At 45.3% G+C, this 19,218-nt stretch overlaps 1 protein-coding gene across 2 annotated transcripts in view; it reads left to right on the top strand.

Moving 5' to 3' along the window:
- SIRT1 (sirtuin 1) overlaps positions 1-19,218 on the top strand; it is a 170,986-nt gene that overhangs the window by 2,589 nt on the left and 149,179 nt on the right. Inside the window, exon 2 of one of the 2 annotated variants that reach the window (XM_063961618.1) lies at positions 98-187. The exons of the other annotated variant lie outside the window; for it this stretch is intronic. Within the exon in view, the coding sequence (XP_063817688.1) occupies positions 98-187 (90 nt within the window). The remainder of the gene's footprint in view (positions 1-97; positions 188-19,218) is intronic. 2 annotated transcript variants of the gene reach the window in all.

The following is a 19,218-nucleotide window of genomic DNA, read 5'->3' as shown; positions in this document are numbered from 1 at the left end:
GTCGACATTGACATGGACGACACATGAAAATAGTTGACATATGAAAAGGTCAACATGGACTTTTGAACTGTTTTTGGTGTAATTTTTTCCGTAACAGGACCAGGAATCCCAATTAGTGTACCGCGTTCCCTTCGCTACAGCTGTGCTCGGCACAGGTTACTATTCCCAATCATAGTCCACGTGGATGGTAAAGTATGAAAAAAAAAAATATATATATATATGTATGTCGACATTTTCATGTTGACCTGTCATGTGTCAACCATTTTCATGCGTCCATGTCGACCATGTCAGTGTGGACAAATAGTGGTCAACCTAATAACTGTCGACCATAACATGGCCGACCATCCAAACGGATACCACCCAGCTTAACACTAATACACAGATAATTTTTAACTTTGCGGTTTCCCTGTGTTTTGGCTTAGGAAGCTAGGCCAGTCTATGAAAATGGGTAAAAATGTCCCTTATGTGACACTGTAAAACATAAAATCTGGAGCTGTGTATCTTTTGAGTTTTCATCATACTGTAGTTCTACAAGTTTAATCATATCTTTCTCATAGGTTTTCATAAAAAAAAAAATAACACGTGCTCTTAATTTGGAGTTGAGGGAAATTTGTCAAGCAGAAGTTTCCTTTACAAAACGGTGGTGGACTTGGCTTATCCTGTACGTGACAACTAAATTTAGTGATATTGTCTTGTGTATGTACCTAATATTTGATATTACAGCTATCTTTAAAAAAAAAAAAAATCCTTGTGTTTTAGTTTTAACAAATATTGATACCTTTAAAACTTGTGCTAATGCCCCATACGTGACAGTGGAATGGCCCTGCTGCATAGGGTATATCATGTTTTCTTCCCACTTTAAAGTGCCCCATACACTACTGCGACATGTCCGACCGTCATGTCGCAGGCGATCACCCCGGCAGCCTCCCGGACGGCAGGATCGCCCAAGATACACTGTATGCAAAAGGACAGCATACGATGTATCTTGGGCGATCCCAGACATGCCTGCAGGGTCGGGTATGATCGGTAGTGCAGCACGGTCAATCTGGAGCATCCGATCTGATGCTCACGGGAATGAGCATCTGATCGGAAACACCTCCAAAATGCCCGATTTCATCCGATATATCGGGCAAAATGCCTGAAATCGGACATTATCGTTCTAGTGTATGGAGGCCCTTAATATATAAGTATATGTTGCATTTTTTGTTTGGTTTTTCTGACTTTTTTTTTCATTAAGTCAATGTTTTAATTGTTTAACTTTATGTTAAAACACCTTGGGGTCTATTTATCAATATTTGCATACTTAATACAATCTGATCATGATATTACTGTAGCTCTAGAATCGCATTGCAGGATGCATCATTCTGCACCCACAGACACAGTGGCTTCAAAAAGCCCATCCCGCGGTGTGTTCAGAGTTGGTAGCAGGGTGCATGTGCTGTCTGCTGACCATGCATATGCTGCAGCTATTGCCAGAGAAGAACCGTCTGGTTACTTTTGTAATCTGTAGCTCATAGGCTACAGTGGGCTAATACCAATCTCCGGAATGCTTAGCAATCTGGAGCTTGGTAATCTGATGGCCTTTGCATCCCCCCGTAGAAACCTATCGGAACTGTGGCCGCTGTCTGAAATGGAGGGACCATAGTAGGGAAATATCTGCTGCAATCCCTCCTTCATAAATGGGGATGACGCTAAATATTTGTGGTTACCCCCCGAAAACACGCGTCTTAAGCCACAAATATCTATTGATAAATGGGTCCTTAAACATAAAGGGGGGTACTGATAGGAGAGATGTGTGTTGAGCGATCTTAACACAGACCGCTGAGCGAGGGGGGCGGACAGGGGGCCGCTCACGTCGCACAACGGTGAAGTGAGTGATCCGCTAGATTGAGCCTGCATGCTATCGCTGGGGGGCATACACACGGCAGATCTGTGCTTAAAATCTAAGCAATCTAGTCAGATAGCTTAGATTTTAAACACGGACCTCTCCGTGTGTACCCCCTTAACATTAAGGACTGCATGTGCCGTAAGAGGGGAGCTGACGGGGGAATTCCTCTTTCTACCCATGTGGCAAGTAAAAATACCTACTAAAATGCAGTCATTTTGTTTCTAATGTATGACTTTCTTTGTGTTATTTTTTTTATTTTTTTTTATAGTATTTACATCATAAATATGCGCGCAACCAGGCTCTTAAACAGATGCATACATGGTATTCATATGAGCATATTACTAAAAGCATACGTTTTTACCCCAGGCTTTTTAATGTTTCTTTAAAACTGACCATTGGAAACAAAGGCTGCCATGTTTGAGTAAAACGTCAAGATGTTACCCAAGTGTGCTTTTCTCAAAATCAAATTCTCGTAAGTATTTGTAATATCACTCTACCATGGTAAAACATTGAAAATACCCTTTTGGTTCTGTTGCCATAAAACATTTCTCTGAGAAATCTGGCTATGTGTTACAATGTCTCCTAATAGATTCTCTTGATACATCTCTTCTCAAGCATAAGCTCATGTAATGCACTGCAGAGGGAAGCACAGTATTGTAGTTCGCCTTCAGGTACATTGCATTGCAGAGTTCTGGTTAATGAGTCTTGACAATCTAGGTCTGGCTATTGTATCTCTGCATTGCTGCTCGGGAACGTGATGTTTTCCTGGCATTTCTTAGATTTTCCAAATAAGAAGCTTTAACAGGTTTTCTCTATCGTCCTAGTGGATGCTGGGGTTCCTGAAAGGACCATGGGGAATAGCGGCTCCGCAGGAGACAGGGCACAAAAAAGTAAAGCTTTAGGATCAGGTGGTGTGCACTGGCTCCTCCCCCTATGACCCTCCTCCAAGCCTGTTAGATTTTTGTGCCCGGCCGAGAAGGGTGCAATCTAGGTGGCTCTCCTAAAGAGCTGCTTAGGAAAGTTTAGCTTAGGTTTTTTATTTTACAGGGAGTCCTGCTGGCAACAGGATCACTGCAACGAGGGACTTAGGGGAGAAGAAGTGAACTCACCTGCGTGCAGGATGGATTGGCTTCTTGGCTACTGGACATCAGCTCCAGAGGGACGATCACAGGTACAGCCTGGATGGTCACCGGAGCCTTGCCGCCGGCCCCCTTGCAGATGCTGAAGTAAGAAGAGGTCCAGAATCGGCGGCAGAAGACTCCTCAGTCTTCTAAAGGTAGCGCACAGCACTGCAGCTGTGCGCCATTTTCCTCTCAGCACACTTCACACGGCAGTCACTGAGGGTGCAGGGCGCTGGGAGGGGGGCGCCCTGGGAGGCAAATGAATACCTATTTTGGCTAAAAATACCTCACATATAGCCTCCGGAGGCTATATGGAGATATTTAACCCCTGCCAGAATCCGTTAAGAGCGGGAGACGAGGCCGCCGAAAAAGGGGCGGGGCCTATCTCCTCAGCACACAGCGCCATTTTCCCTCACAGAAAGGCTGGAGGGAAGGCTCCCAGGCTCTCCCCTGCACTGCACTACAGAAACAGGGTTAAAACAGAGAGGGGGGGCACTAATTTGGCGATATGCTTATATATATATTAAGATGCTATAAGGGAAAACACTTATATAAGGTTGTCCCTATATAATTATAGCGTTTTTGGTGTGTGCTGGCAAACTCTCCCTCTGTCTCTCCAAAGGGCTAGTGGGTCCTGTCCTCTATCAGAGCATTCCCTGTGTGTGTGCTGTGTGTCGGTACGTGTGTGTCGACAGGTAGGAGGACGATGTTGGTGAGGAGGCGGAGCAATTGCCTGTAATGGTGATGTCACTCTCTAGGGAGTCGACACCGGAATGGATGGCTTATTTAGGAAATTACGTGATAATGTCAACACGCTGCAAGGTCGGTTGACGACATGAGACGGCCGACAAACAATTAGTACGGTCCAGACGTCTCAAAAACACCGTCAAGGGTTTTAAAACGCCCGTTTACTTTAGTCGGTCGACACAGACACAGACAGGGACACTGAATCCAGTGTCGACGGTGAATAAACAAACGTATTCCTTATTAGGGCCACACGTTAAAGGCAATGAAGGAGGTGTTACGTATTTCTGATACTACAAGTACCACAAAAGAGGGTATTATGTGGGATGTGAAAAAACTACCATAGTTTTTCCTGAATCAGATAAATTAAATAAAGTGTGTGATGATGCGTGGGTTCCCCCCGATAGAAAATTATGGGCGGTATACCCTTTCCCGCCAGAAGTTAGGGCGCGTTGGGAAACACCCCTTAAGGTGGATAAGGCGCTCACACGCTTATCAAAACAAGTGGCGGTACCGTCTATAGATAGGGCCGTCCTCAAGGACCAGCTGACAAGGCTGGAAAATATAATAAAAAGTATATACACACATACTGGTGTTATACTGCGGCCAGCGATCGCCTCAGCCTGGATGTGCAGAGCTAGGGTGGCTTGGTCGGATTCCCTGACTAAAAATATTGATACCCTTGACAGGGACAGTATTTTATTGACTATAGAGAATTTCTATATATGCGAGATGCACAGAGGGATATTTGCACTCTGGCATCATGAATAAACGCGATGTCCATAACTGCCAGAAGATGTTATGGACACGACAGTGGTCAGGTGATGCAGATTCCAAACGGCACAGTATGGCCGTATAAAGGAAGAGGACTTGTTTGGGGTCGGTCCATCGGACCTGGTGGTCACGGCAACTGCTGGAAAATCCACCGTTTTTTACCCTAAGTCACATCTCTGCAGAAAAAGACACCGTCTTTTCAGCCTCAGTCCTCTCGTCCCTATAAGATCATATCTGCCCAGGGATAGAGGAAAGGGAAGAAGACTGCAGCAGGCAGCCTATTCCCAGGAACAGAAGCGTTTCACCGCGTCTGACAAGTTCTCAGCATGGCGCTGAGACCGTACAGGACCCCTGGATCCTACAAGTAGTATCCTGGGGGTACAGATGGGAATGTCGAGACGTTTCCCCTTCGCAGGCTCCTGAAGTCTGCTTTACCAAGTCTCCCTCCGACAAGGAGGTAGTATGGGAAAAAATTCACAAGCTGTATTCCCAGCAGGTGACAATTAAATTACCCCTCCTACTACAGAAAAGGGGTATTATTCCACACTATATTGTGGTACTGAAGCCAGAAGGCTAGGTGAGACTTATTCTAAAAATTTTTTTTTTGAACACTTACAAAGGTTCAATTTAAGATGAAGTCACTCAGAGCAGTGATAACGAACCAGGAAGAAGGGGACTATATAGTGTCCCGGGACATCAGGGATGCTTACCTCTATGTCCCAAATTTGCCCTTCTCACTAAGGGTACCTCAGGTTCGTGGTGCAGAACTGTCACTATCAGTTTCAGACGCTGCCGTTTGGATTGTCCACGGCACCCCGGGGTCTTTACCAAGGTAATGGCCGAATTGATGATTCTTCTTCGAAGAAAAGGCGTCTAAATTATCCCTTACTTGGACGATCTCCTGATAGGGGCATAGTCCAGGGAACAGTTGGAGGTCGGAGTAGCACTATCTCGGATACTGCTACAATCAGCACGGGTGGATTCTAAATATTCCAAAATCGCAGCTGATCCCGACGACACGTCAGCTGTGCCTAGGGATGATTCTGGACACAGTCCAGAAAAAGGTGTTTCTCCCGGAAGAGAAAGCCAGGGAGTTATCCGAGCAAGTCAGGAACCTCCTAAAAACAGTGCATCATTGCACAAGGGTCCTGGTAAAAATGGTGGCTTCCTACGAAGCAATTCCATTCGGCAGATTTCACGTAAGAACTTTTCAGTGGGATCTGCTGGACAAATGGTCCGGATCGCATCTTCAGATGCATCAGCGGATAACCCAATATCCAAGGACAAGGTTGTCTCTCCTGTGGTGGTTATAGAGTGCTCATCTTCTAGAGGGCCGCAGATTCGGCATTCAGGATTGGATGCTGGTAACCACGGAGCCCAGCCTGAGAGGCTGGGGAGCAGTCACACAAGGGAAAAATTTCCAGGGAGTGTGATCAAGTATGGAGACTTTTCTCCACATAAATATACTGGAGCTAAGGGTAAATTTATAATGCTCTAAGCTTAGCAAGACCTCTGCTTCAAGGTCAGCCGGTATTGATCCAGTGGGAAAAACATCACGGCAGTCGCCCACGTAAACAGACAGGGCGACACAAGAAGCAGGAGGGCAATGGCAGAAACTGCAAGGACTTTTCGCTGGGCGGAAAATCATGTGATAACACTGTCAGCAGTTTTTCATCCCGGGAATGGAAACTGGGAAGCAGACTTCCTCAGCACGACCTCCACCCGGGAGAGTGGAAACTTCATTGAGAAGTTTTTTCCACATGATTGTAAACCGTTGGGAAATACCAAAGGTGGACATGATGGCGTCCCGTCTGAACAAAAAACGGGACAGGTATTGCGCCAGGTCAAGAGACCCTCAGGCAATAGATGTGGACGTTCTGGTAACACCGTGGGTGTACCAGTCGGTGTATGTGTTCCCTCCTCTGCTTCTCATACCTAAGGTGCTGAGAATTATAAGACGTAGAGGAGTAAGAACTATACTCATGGCTCCGGATTGGCCAAGGAGGACTTGGTACCCGGAACTTCAAGAGATGCTTACAGAGGTCTTATGGCCTCTGCCGCTAAGAAGGGACTTGCTTCAGCAAGTACCATGTCTGTTCCAAGACTTACCGCAGCTGCGTTTGTCGGCATGGAGATGGAAAGCCGGATCCTAAGGGAAAAAGGCATTCCGGAAGAGGTCATTCCTACCCTGGTCAAAGCCAGAAAGGAGGTGACCGCACAACATTATCACCACGTGTGGCGAAAATATGTTGCGTGGTGTGAGGCCAGGAAGGCCCCACAAAGAAATTTCAACTCGGTCGTTTCCTGCATTTCCTGCAAACAGGAGTGTCTATGGGCCTCAAATTGGGGTCCATTAAGGTTCAAATTCGGCTCTGTAAATTTTCTTCCAGAAAGAATTGGCTTCAGTTCCTGAAGTCCAGAAGTTTGTCAAGGGAGTATTGCATATACAAAACCCTTTTTTGTGCCTCCAGTGGCACTGTGGGATCTCAACGTAGTTCTGGGATTCCTCAAATCACATTGGTTTAAAACCAGTCAAATATGTGGATTTGAAGCATCTCACATAAAAAGTGACCATGCTCTTGGCCCTGGCCTGGACCAGGCGAGTGTCAAATTGGTGGTTTTTTCTCAAAAAAGCCCATATCTGTTTGTCCATTCGGACAGGGCAGAGCTGCGGACTCGTCCCCAGTTCTCTCCCTAAGGTGGTGTCAGTGTTTCACCTGAACCAGCTTATTGTGGTGCCTTGCACCTACTAGGGACTTGGAGGACTCCAAGTTGCTAGAAGTTGTCAGGGCCCTGAAAATATGTTCCAGGACAGCTGGAGTCAGAAAATCTGACTCGCTGTTTATACTGTATGCACCCAACAAGTTGGGTGCGCCTGCTTCTAAGCAGTCGATTGCTCGTTGGATTTGTAACACAATTCAACTTGCACATTCTGAGGCAGGCCTGCCACAGTCTAAATCGGTTAAGGCCCATTCCACAAGGAAGGTGGGCTCATCTTGGGCGGCTGCCCGAGAGGTCTCTGCATTACAACTCTGCCGAGCAGCTACGTGGTCAGGGGAGAACACGTTTGTAAATTTCTACAAATTTGATATCCTGGCAAAAGAGGACCTGGAGTTCTCTCATTCGGTGCTGCAGAGTCATCCGCACTCTCCCGCCCGTTTGGGAGCTTTGGTATAATCCCCATGGTCCTTTCAGGAACCCCAGCATCCACTAGGACGATAGAGAAAATAAGAATTTACTTACCGATAATTCTATTTCTCGGAGTCCGTAGTGGATGCTGGGCGCCCATCCCAAGTGCGGATTATCTGCAATACTTGTACATAGTTACAAAAATCGGGTTATTATTGTTGTGAGCCATCTTTTCAGAGGCTCCGCTGTTATCATACTGTTAACTGGGTTTAGATCACAAGTTGTACGGTGTGATTGGTGTGGCTGGTATGAGTCTTACCCGGGATTCAAAATTCCTCCCTTATTGTGTACGCTCGTCCGGGCACAGTACCTAACTGGCTTGGAGGAGGGTCATAGGGGGAGGAGCCAGTGCACACCACCTGATCCTAAAGCTTTACTTTTTTGTGCCCTGTCTCCTGCGGAGCCGCTATTCCCCATGGTCCTTTCAGGAACCCCAGCATCCACTACGGACTCCGAGAAATAGAATTATCGGTAAGTAAATTCTTATTTTTTATACTTACAGATTTACAATCATGGAGACTATGGTGTAAATGTACAATTCTCCGATATGGAGAAGTGGTATCGGCTCTTGTTATGTGCACTGATACCACTTCTCCTCCATGTATGACTCTGGTGGCGCAGGCAAGGTGACGGGCGCTATGCACCCCTGCCATTATCTTGGATAGCACGCCGATATTTTGGGGCAGTGTATAAACGGTCAGTGGCACTCGCCAAAGCAGGGACAACACTGTACCTGGGTTTGGGTGGCTCCAGCTGCACAGAAGATCTCGCTTGAGTAGCGAGATTTGTTGCATGTCCAGAGGTGCCGGCCAGGGGGAGACACAGCGCTGCTTTGGCAGACAAGATGTTCTTGCATCTTGTCAATGTAGCTTCTTGCTTCACCTTAGTAATAAGGCGAAGCAGGAAGCGTTATAGCAGCACAATCCATGCCGCTGTAATACATCTGCCACACTATTCTTTGACTCGTTTCTCCATAGCCTGTTTCGTCAGTTTGTGACTCTGTACAGCTTTCCAATCGAAGTGAATTTATTAATCCACAGCTGTGAGACTTTGCAGGATCTTATTTTTGTAATGGGTACCCAAAATAACATTATTAAAATAAATGTATATTAAGCAGTTCCAGTTTTTACTTGACATTAAAACAGTAATATACTATTGGCGGTTGACATGTTATACACGTTATTTCTTAATCAACAGTGTAAAAGTGCAGCTTGATATAGAAAAGTGGTCTATAGGAGATATAATCACGCTTCTAGTGTGTCACTTTTCAGGCCTCTTGTTAATTCATCTGCAACTCAATGCAAGGGTGGTAAACACAATAGGTCAGTAGTGATATATTTTTAGTTACTAACATGATGTGCGCACATATGCTTGTTTAATAGTAAAGAACAAGCATTAATCAAATATTCTGAAGCGTTTATCCTAAATGATTGTAATTTACATTTAAAACTGGTTCTTTGCCTCCCTCAATTTTTGAAGCCATTATAATGGTACTTCTTAAGCCAGGTAAGGATCCTACCTCCCCTGACTCTCATCGCCCTATTTTGTCACTTTCCATGGACGTTAAGATACTAGCCAAAGTACTAGCAACCCGTCTGAATACTGTCATCTCATCTATTGTCCACGATGACCAGACAGGATTTATGCTGGGGAAGTCTACAGTACAGAACATTCGTAGACTCCATCACTTACAGAGAGGTGATCATTTGGGGTCTGGGGCAGTATACACTCTGTGTCCGTAATAGTTGGCTCTGCGGTTTAAATATTTAAGAGTTTGGATTTCTCCGCATTCTCGTGATTATGTTGCACAGAATATAGAGTCTGTGACGAATAATTTTAAAAGGGGAGCTCATTTGTGGAAAAAACTTCCACTGACCGTTATGGGTCATATCAGTCTAATCAAAATGTCTATTCAACCAAGGTATCTATATTTGCTGCAGCATTCACGTGTATATATTTACCTAATGTACATTTAAAACTGGTACCCCCTACACTGTTAAAAAATTATATATAAATCCAATATTATAATAGAAATGCAGCAAGATTTGTTCTATAAATTACCAAACATACAATAGGCAGTTTTATATAGTTATTTTTATAATATTTTTCTATGCATCATTACTGCAATAAGCATCACAACTGTGGATTAATAGAAGAATTTTGAATCTCGGGACTAAAAATAATGGGCTGTCTCGAATCACACACTATAGACTTTCCTTTCGGATGAAGTGCAGGGAAATCTGCGCCGTCAGTGCTGGTTCAGCCAGCAGCTGTTCAAGATAAAGATAGTTAGGCTTTATATATAAACTGGAAACACTTTTAAAGAGAGCAATGCTCAAATACTGTAATATTTTATATCCATAAATTTGTGTAAAAAATAAATAAATAAATATACATATATATAATATATATTTATACGTCCTCGTAATCGGCACTCCAATCTAAAACAGAATAATGCCTGGTGCCTTCTCGTGCAGGTGCATCCGCTGTATATGCAAAGAAATGAGCGGCACTCCCAGGTCTTATCCAAAAGAAAGGGTTCTCAACCCATCAGTAAATGCAACATTTCGGTACTTTTTTTTTGTGATAAGCCTGACGACGGTTGAAATAAAAGTACTGAAACGTTGCATTTACTGATGGGTTGAGAACCCTTTCTTTTGGATAAGACCTGGGAGTGCCGCTCATTTCTTTGTGTGTATGTATATATATATATATATATATATATATATATATATATATATATATATATATATATATATATATATATATATATATATATATATATATATATATTGGTGTGTGTATATATATTTATTATAATCTACATCAAGCAAATGTGATAATACTGCTGCAACAGGTAATAAAATTTCACAGTGCTACTAGTACAGCTAATTAATAAAATAAAGTGTCTTGGCTCTATGTTATGGTGTGTACACACGGTGAGATCCTTGCTATGTCCGATTTTCACTTTGCGATTTCCCCTGAACTCCCCGGAGCCCAGCACCACCGATTTTGGCTTATGTGAGATGTAATTGACATGTGAGATTAACTAGATCAGGCATTCCCAACCGCGGTCCTCAAGGCACACCAACAGTGCAGGTTTTTGTGATATCCAGGCTTCAGCACAGATGGTTAAATCAAAATAACTGAGGTACTAATTAAGTCACCTGTGTCCAAGCCTGGATATCACTAAAACCAGGACTGTTAGTGTGCCTTGAGGACCGCGGTTGGGAAACACTGAACTAGATAGTACACCGATCTAGCAAGGATTGACTTGCCTGCACAGTCTGTCTTTTCTTGCGATACCGACCTGGCAGGACCGCGCATCGGGATCGCAAGTGGCATAACACCTTGTGATTTGCACTAACTTTTCTTGCGATTTTGACTATATAGTCAAAATCAAAAGAAAAAAATCTGTGTGTACACACCATTAGGACTGTTTGCAATCAAACTTTGGATCTAAATTCTGGGAGCAAAAGTTCACCTTTTATACATGATTACCGGCTAGGTGGTCAGTAGTAGGGACCCTTCCAATGGGCTTGTTTAGGACAGATGGCACAGTCCAATTTAAAGCTCGGATCCTCCTCAACACTTTCGGATCTTTCACTGCGGTAAGTTGCTCCTCTGGGCCGCAATAGATGTAAAGTCCAGTGTCACAGTTTTAAATGCTAAGCTCCTCCACCAACATGTTTCGCTGCATGTGTGCAGAGAGAAAGATCTAAAAGTGTGAAGGAGGACAAGAGCTTTAAATTGGACTCTGCCATCTGTCCGAAACAAGCCCATTGGAAGGGTCCCTACTACTGACCACCAAGCCGGTAATCATGTGTAAGGTGAACTATTGCTGTCAGGATTTGGATCCAATTTTCATTGGAAACAGTCATAACACAGGAGCCAAGCCACTTTATTTGATTAACTATCTGTACTAATAGTGCTGTGGACTTGTATTATTTATTTTGATATATATATATATATTTAAATGTTTTGATGGTATCAAATATTGCAGTATTTGATCACTGCTTTCTTTATAAGTTTTTACTGTCTGATGAAGCCGTGTGGTGCCAGAGAAATGCGTGACTTCATATGTTCTACAACATAGAGGGTATAACTTTCATTTGGAAAATTATATTTAAATGGAACTGACAACTTGTTCCAGCCCTGCATTGCTGAACAAAAATGGCCTGACACTCTGCTTGGAGAGCCTCATGTAAAGAAGGACTTTTAATGTACTGTGTAAACATAATTCTGCTTCCTTATGAAGATAATTCTCCAGAGGGGCCTATCTGCACCTTCCAAATACTACTGATGTAGGATATTTAAAACGGCAATAAAAATAAATGTGCTGGATAGTAAAGAGACTCCTGTATGTGCACCCTTGGCCAAACTACATATTTCATCAAATCTAAGTAAAAGGAAGTTACCACAACAGCAGTATGCAGAGGTAAACACCACATCGGAGGTTCCTAAACGCGGTCCTCAAATCATCCCAACGGTCTAGGTTTTAAGTATATCCATGCTAAGCCACAGGTGCCTTAATTAGTACCTCAGTCGATCTAATTTCTCATACGTCCTAGAGGATGCTGGGGTCCACTTCAGTTCCATGGGGTATAGACTGTTCCGCAGGAGCCATGGGCACTTTAAGACTTTTCAAGAGTGTGAACTGGCTCCTCCCTCTATGCCCCTCCTCCAGACCTTAGTTTAGAAAATGTGCCCAGGCAGACTGGTCGCACTCCAGTGGAGCTCTACTGCGTTTCACTGAAAAGACTTGGTTAGGTTTTTTATTTTCAGGGAGACTGCTGGCAACAGTCTCCCTGCTTCGTGGGACTTAGGGGGAAGAAGTAGGAACCAACTTCCTAAATAGTTTCATGTCCTGTCAGCAAGAAGACGAGACACCATTAGCTCCTGAAGTGTACTGAACACTAGCTGCGGCTATGCGCTCACTTCCACAGCACGCAGTCACCCCCCTAACAGAGCCAGAAGTCAGAAGACGCGTGAGTATTATCACCGGGGATCTGCAAGAGGGACCTCCGGTCATCGTGATGGCTCAAGGTACCACGCAGCGAGCGTGAACGCTGCGCAGACATGCTACCCATACACAGCGCACTGCAGGGGGCGGGGCCCTGGGCAGCATGAAAACCTACTCTTACACTGGCAAAAGTAGCATATTATGCCGTGGCACAATCCTACACCCCCGCCAGTATAAATATTTTGGTGAAAAATTCTGAGGGGAAACGTGCCATTACAGGGGGTGGGGCTTCCTCCTCAGTCAGCCAGCACACTGCTCAGCGCCATTTTCTCCACACAGGCTGCAGGGGAAGAATCGCTGGTCCTCCTCCACTTCTGAACAAAGTATCTGGGTGTAAATAAGGGGGGGCACAGTGTATTTGGTGCTGTATTGTATAATTTGACATTATAAAAGCGCTACAGGTCTCTGTGGACATTTTATATTACACAGAGATTTTATATTGGCGCTGAGTTGGGAACTGGCAAATCCCTTCTGTGTCCTTCTGACAGATTTTACTGTTGGTCTGTCCCCTATAAGCCCCGGAGTGTCTGTGGTGTGTTTGTGCACGTGTGTGACATGTCTGAGGCAGGGAGCTCTTCCCCTGAGGGAGCCATTTTAGGGACACAGAGTTGAAATGTGGTGGCGCTGCTGTCACACCACAAGCCTGAATGGATGAAAGAATTACATGATAGTGTGAATCATATCAGTAAGAGATTGGATAAGTCTGAGTCTCATGCAGAAACCTGGAGAAAATCAGTGGAAGATGTGATTTTTAATAGTTCTGCTTTTTCATCCACAGGGGACCCCTCTGGGTCACATAAAGGGTCATTTGCACAAGTAGTACAAACTGAAACCGACACGGACTCTGATTCCTGTGTCGACACTAGTGATTCTAGGGGAATAGATCCAAAATTAGCGAAAAATATTCAGTACATGATTGTTGCTATAAAGGAGGTCTTAGGTGTTACAGAACCCCCTCCTGTACCTCAGGAGAAGGCTTACTTTTATAAAGAAAAGAAAATTAACGTAACTTTTCCTCCATCTCATGAGCTAAACACTCTTTGAGGGAGTCTGGGTAAACCCTGAAAAGAAATTTCAGATTCCCAAAAGAATTCAGGTAGCTTATCCTTGCCCGGCAGAGGACAGGAAAAGGTGGGAGTCACCCCCCGTTTTAGACAGTGCCCTGTCATGATTAACGAAAAAGGTGATTCTCCCTGCGCCTGGGACGGCTTCCCTAAAGGAACCGGCAGATCGCAAGTTAGAGACTACGTTAAAATCTATTTATGTGGCCAATGGGACACTACTCAGACCTACCATTGCCTGTGCGTGGGTGAGTAGTGCTATTGAAAAGTGGTCAGAAAATTTGTCATCAGAAATTGACACAATAGATAGAGACGAGATTCTCCTAACGCTGGGTCATATCAAAGACGCTGCTGCGTATATGCTAGAAGCCATGAAAGATATTGGGCTCTTGGGATCAAAAGCCGCTACCATGGCTATTTCAGCAAGGAGGGCGTTGTGGATTCGCCAATGGAATGCTGATGCAGATTCTAAAGGAATATGGAGGCTCTCCCGTATAAAAGTGAGGCCTTGTTTGGAGATGGGCTGGATGCTTTAGTTTCTGCGGCTACCGCAGGTAAGTCGACATTCTTGCCTTGTGTCTTTTTCGCAGGAGCATATCACTCTCAGATGCAGTCTTTTCGGCCCAATAAATACAAAAAGGGTAAAGGTTCCCCTTTCATTGCGGGTAAAGGAAGGGGAAAAGGAAAAAAGTCTGCAGCATCTCCAGGATCACAGGAGCAGAAATCAACCCCTGATTCTGCCAAATCTTCAGCATGACGCTGGGCCTCCCTTGCGGGAGTCCGCTCAGGTGGGGGCACGTCTGAAACTTTTCAGTCAGTTCTGGGTTCAATCTGGCCTGGACCCGTGGATCTTACAAATTGTGTCCCACGGGTACAAACTGGAGTTTCAAGACGTTCCCCACTTGCCAGCTTCTCTTCCAGACAGGGAAGTAGTAGCAGCAGCAATACAAAAATTATGTCAGGATCAAGTCATTGTCCTGGTTCCCTTGTCACAACAAGGAGAAGGGTTTTATTCAAGCCTCTTTGTAGTTCCGAAGCCGGACGGCTCGGTCAGACCGATTCTAAACCTGAAATCTCTGAATCTCTACCTGCAAAGGTTCATGTTCAAGATGGAATCTCTGAGGGCAGTGATTTCCAGTCTGGAGGAATGGGAGTTCATGGTGTCAGTGGACATAAAAGATGCCTACTTACATGTTCCCATCTATCCTCCTCATCAAGCTTATCTGAGATTCGTGTTACAGGAGTGTCATTACCAATTTCAGACGTTGCCGTTCGGGCTCTCCACGGCACCAAGGGTATTCACCAAAGTGATGGCAGAGATGATGGTCCTCCTTCGACAACAAGGAGTCAATATAATGCCTTACCTGGACGATCTCCTGATAAAAGCGAGATCCAGGGAACGGTTGGTGCAGAACATTGCACTCTCCCTGTCAGTACTCCAACAACACGGTTGGATCATGAATTTTCCGAAGTCACAATTGGAATCGACGACAAGATTGTCCTTTCTGGGGACGAAACTGGACACAGAAGTACAGAGAGTATTTCTTACAGTAGAAAATGATCTGGAAATCCAGAGAATGGTCAAACAAATTTTGAAACCAACAAGTGTCGATTAATCAGTGCATTTTTGTTATTTGGAAAGATGGTAGCGGCCTACAGTTTGGCCGGTTCCATGCCTGAGTATTCCAGTGGGACCTTTTGGGCAAGTGGTCCGGATCCCACCTACACATGCACCAGAAGATAATCCTGTCATCCAAAGCCAGAATTTCGCTCCTGTGGTGGCTACACAGTTCTCACCTACTAGAGGGACGCAGGTTCGGGATTCAGGACTGGGTCCTAGTAACCACGGATGCAAGTCTCCGAGGCTGGGAAAAAGCTTCCAAGGAAGATGGTCAAGTCAGAAAAACCTGTCTTCACATAAACGTTCTGGAGTTGAGATCCATTTACAGCGGCCTTCTACAAGCGGGGCATCTTCTTCAAGATCAACCCGTACAGATCCAGTCGGACAATGTGACAGCAGTCTCGTACATAAACTGTCAGGGCGGAACAAAAAGCAGAGCGGCGATGGCAGAGATGACAAAGATCCTCCTCTGGGCAGAAAGACATGCAAGAGCTCTATCTGCAATTTTCTTTCCGGGAGTGGACAACTGGGAAGCAGACTTCCTCAGCAGACACTATCTCCATCCAGGAGGATGGGGCCTCCACCAAGAAGTCTTCGCAGAGGTGACAGGTCTTTGGGGAGTTCCTCAAGTAGACATGGCATCTCGTCTCAACAAGAAGCTTCAGAGATATTGTTCCAGGTCGAGAGACCCTCAAGCAATAGCAGTGGATGCACTGGTGACCCAGTGGGTGTTTCGGTCGGTGTATGTCTTTCCTCCACTTCCTTGAATACCAAAAGTGCTCAAGATCGTAAGAAGAGCAAGGGTTTGAGTGATCCTCATTGTCCCAGACTGGCCAAGGAGAGCTTGGTATCAAGATCTTTAGGAGTTGCTAATAGAAGATCCTCTGCCTCTTCCTCTTCGCGAGGACTTGCGGCAGCAGGGGCCATGCGTGTATCAAGACTTACCGCGGCTACGTTTGACGGCATGGCTGTTGAGCACCGGATCCTAGCCCGAAAGGTTATTCTAAAAGAAGTCATTCCCACTCTGATTCAGGCCAGGAAAGGAGTAACGTCTAAACATTACCACCGTATTTGGAGAAAATATGTGTCTTGGTGTGAATCCAAGAAGGCTCCTACGGAGGAGTTTCAGTTGGTACGTTTTCTCCATTTTCTGCAGGCTGGTGTGGATGCGGGCCTAAGATTGGGTTCAATCAAGGTCCAGATTTCGTCCTTATCTGTTTTCTTTAAGAAACAATTGGCCTCCCTTCCAGAAGTTCAGACCTTCGTGAAAGGGGTTCTGCACATCTAACCTCCATTTGTGCCTCCAGTGGCACCATGGGATCTTAATGTGGTGTTGCAGTTCCTTCAATCGGATTGGTTTGAACCTCTGCAGGAGATAGAGTTGAAGTTTCTCACTTGGAAAGTGGTGATGCTTTTGGCCTTGGCATCCGCAAGGCAGGGGTCTGAGTTGGGGGCCTTGTCTCACAAGAGTCCTTACTTGATCTTCCATGAAGATAGGGCCGAGTTAAGAACTCGTCAGCAATTTCTTCCGAAAGTGGTTTCTTCTTTCCATATAAACCAACCTATTGTGGTGCCAGTGGCTACTGACACTTTCACTGAGTCAGTCTCTTGATGTCGTCAGAGCTTTGAAAATTTATGTCGCAAGAACAGCTCGGATAAGGAAAACGGAGGCTCTGTTTGTCCTGTATGCTCCCAACAAGATTGGGTGTCCTGCTTCTAAGCAGACTATTGCGCACTGGATCAGAGGGACGATTCAGGACGCTCATTCCGCGGCAGGATTGCCGATACCGAAGTCTGTAAATGCCCATTCTACTAGAAAGGTGGGCTCATCCTGGGCGGCTGCCCGGGGGTCTCTGCATTACAACTTTGCCGAGCAGCTACTTGGTCAGGGTCAAACACGTTGTCAAAGTTCTACAAGTTTGACACCTTGGCCGATGAGGACCTCAGGTTTGGTCAATCTGTGCTGCAGGGTCATCCACACTCTCCCGCCCGTACTAGAGCTTTGGTATAACCCCATGGTACTGAAGTGTACGTCTAGTGAAGTGTCTAGGACGTATGAGAAAACAGGATTTTAATACCCACCGGTAAATCCTTTTCTCCTACTCCGTAGAGGATGCTGGGCACTCGACAAAGTGCATACTTTACCTGCAGTAGTTACTTTGTTGTAGTTACACAAGTGTTGTGTTACAATTATTTTCAGCATGTTGCTGCAAATGCTTCATGCCTGTTGGCGTGTTATGTTGAATGCCATGTTGTATGGCATGGTTGAGGTGTGAGCTGGTATGAATCTCACCGTTAAATTAAAAGTAAATCCTTTCCTCAAAATGTCCGTCTCCCTGGGCACAGTTCCTATACTGAGGTCTGGAGGAGGCATAGAGGGAGGAGCCAGTTCACACCCTTGAAAAGTCTTAAAGTGCCCATGGCTCCAGCGGAACCGTCTATACCCCATGGTACTGAAGTGGACCCCAGCATCCTCTACAGACTTGGAGAAAAGGATTTACCGGTAGGTATTAAAATCCTATTTCTCTGACGTCCTAGTGGATGCTGGGAACTCTGTAAGGACCATGGGGAATAGCGGCTCCGCAGGAGACTGGGCACAAAAGTAAAGCTTTAGGACTACCTGGTGTGCACTGGCTCCTCCCCCTATGACCCTCCTCCAAGCCTCAGTTAGATTTTTGTGCCCGACCGAGAAGGGTGCACACTAGGGGCTCTCCTGAGCTCTTAGTGAAAGTTTAGTTTTAAAATCGGCGGCAGAAGACATCCTGTCTTCACCAAGGTAGCGCACAGCACTGCAGCTGTGCGCCATTGCTCCTCAGCACACTTCACACTCCGGTCACTGAGGGTGCAGGGCGCTAGGGGGGGGTGCCCTGAGCAGCAATAGAAACACCTTGGCTGGCGAAAATACATCACATATAGCTCCCAGGGCTATATGGATGAATTTTAACCCCTGCCAGATTCCACATAAAAGCGGGAGAAAAGGCCGCCGAGAAGGGGGCGGAGCCTATCTCCTCAGCACACAGGCGCCATTTTCCTTCACAGCTCCGCTGAAAGGACGTCTCCCTGACTCTCCCCTGCAGTCCTGCACTACAGAAACAGGGTAAAAAAGAGAGGGGGGCACTAATTGGCGTAATAATTACAAATAGCAGCTATAAGGGGGAAAAACACTTATTTAAGGTTATCCCTGTGTGTGTATATATATATATATATATATATATATATATATATATATATATATATATATATATATATATATATATAGCGCTCTGGTGTGTGCTGGCATACTCTCCCTCTGTCTCCCCAAAGGGCTAGTGGGGTCCTGTCCTCTGTCAGAGCATTCCCTGTGTGTGTGCTGTGTGTCGGTACGTTGTGTCGACATGTATGAGGAGGAAAATGATGTGGAGGCGGGGCAATTGCCTATAATAGAGATGTCACCCCCTAGGGAGTCGACACCTGAGTGGATGATCTTATGGAAGGAATTACGTGACAGTGTCAGCTCTTTGCAAAAAACAGTTGACGACATAAGACAGCCGGCTACTCAGCTTGTGCCTGTCCAGGCGTCTCAAAAGCCATCAGGGGCTCTAAAACGCCCGTTACCTCAGATGGTAGATACAGACGTCGACACGGATACTGACTCCAGTGTCGACGGGGAAGAGACAAACGTGACTTCCAGTAGGGCCACACGTTACATGATTGAGGCAATGAAAAATGTTTTACATATTTCTGATAATACTAATACCACTAAAAAGGGTATTATGTTTGGTGAGAAAAAACTACCTGTAGTTTTTCCTGAATCTGAG

The sequence above is a fragment of the Pseudophryne corroboree genome, chromosome 3 (assembly GCF_028390025.1).
Source record: "Pseudophryne corroboree isolate aPseCor3 chromosome 3, aPseCor3.hap2, whole genome shotgun sequence".
Lineage (NCBI taxonomy): Eukaryota > Metazoa > Chordata > Amphibia > Anura > Myobatrachidae > Pseudophryne > Pseudophryne corroboree.
The sequence above is the reverse complement of the archived record's forward strand: the minus strand, read 5'-3'. Positions and strand labels throughout refer to the sequence as shown.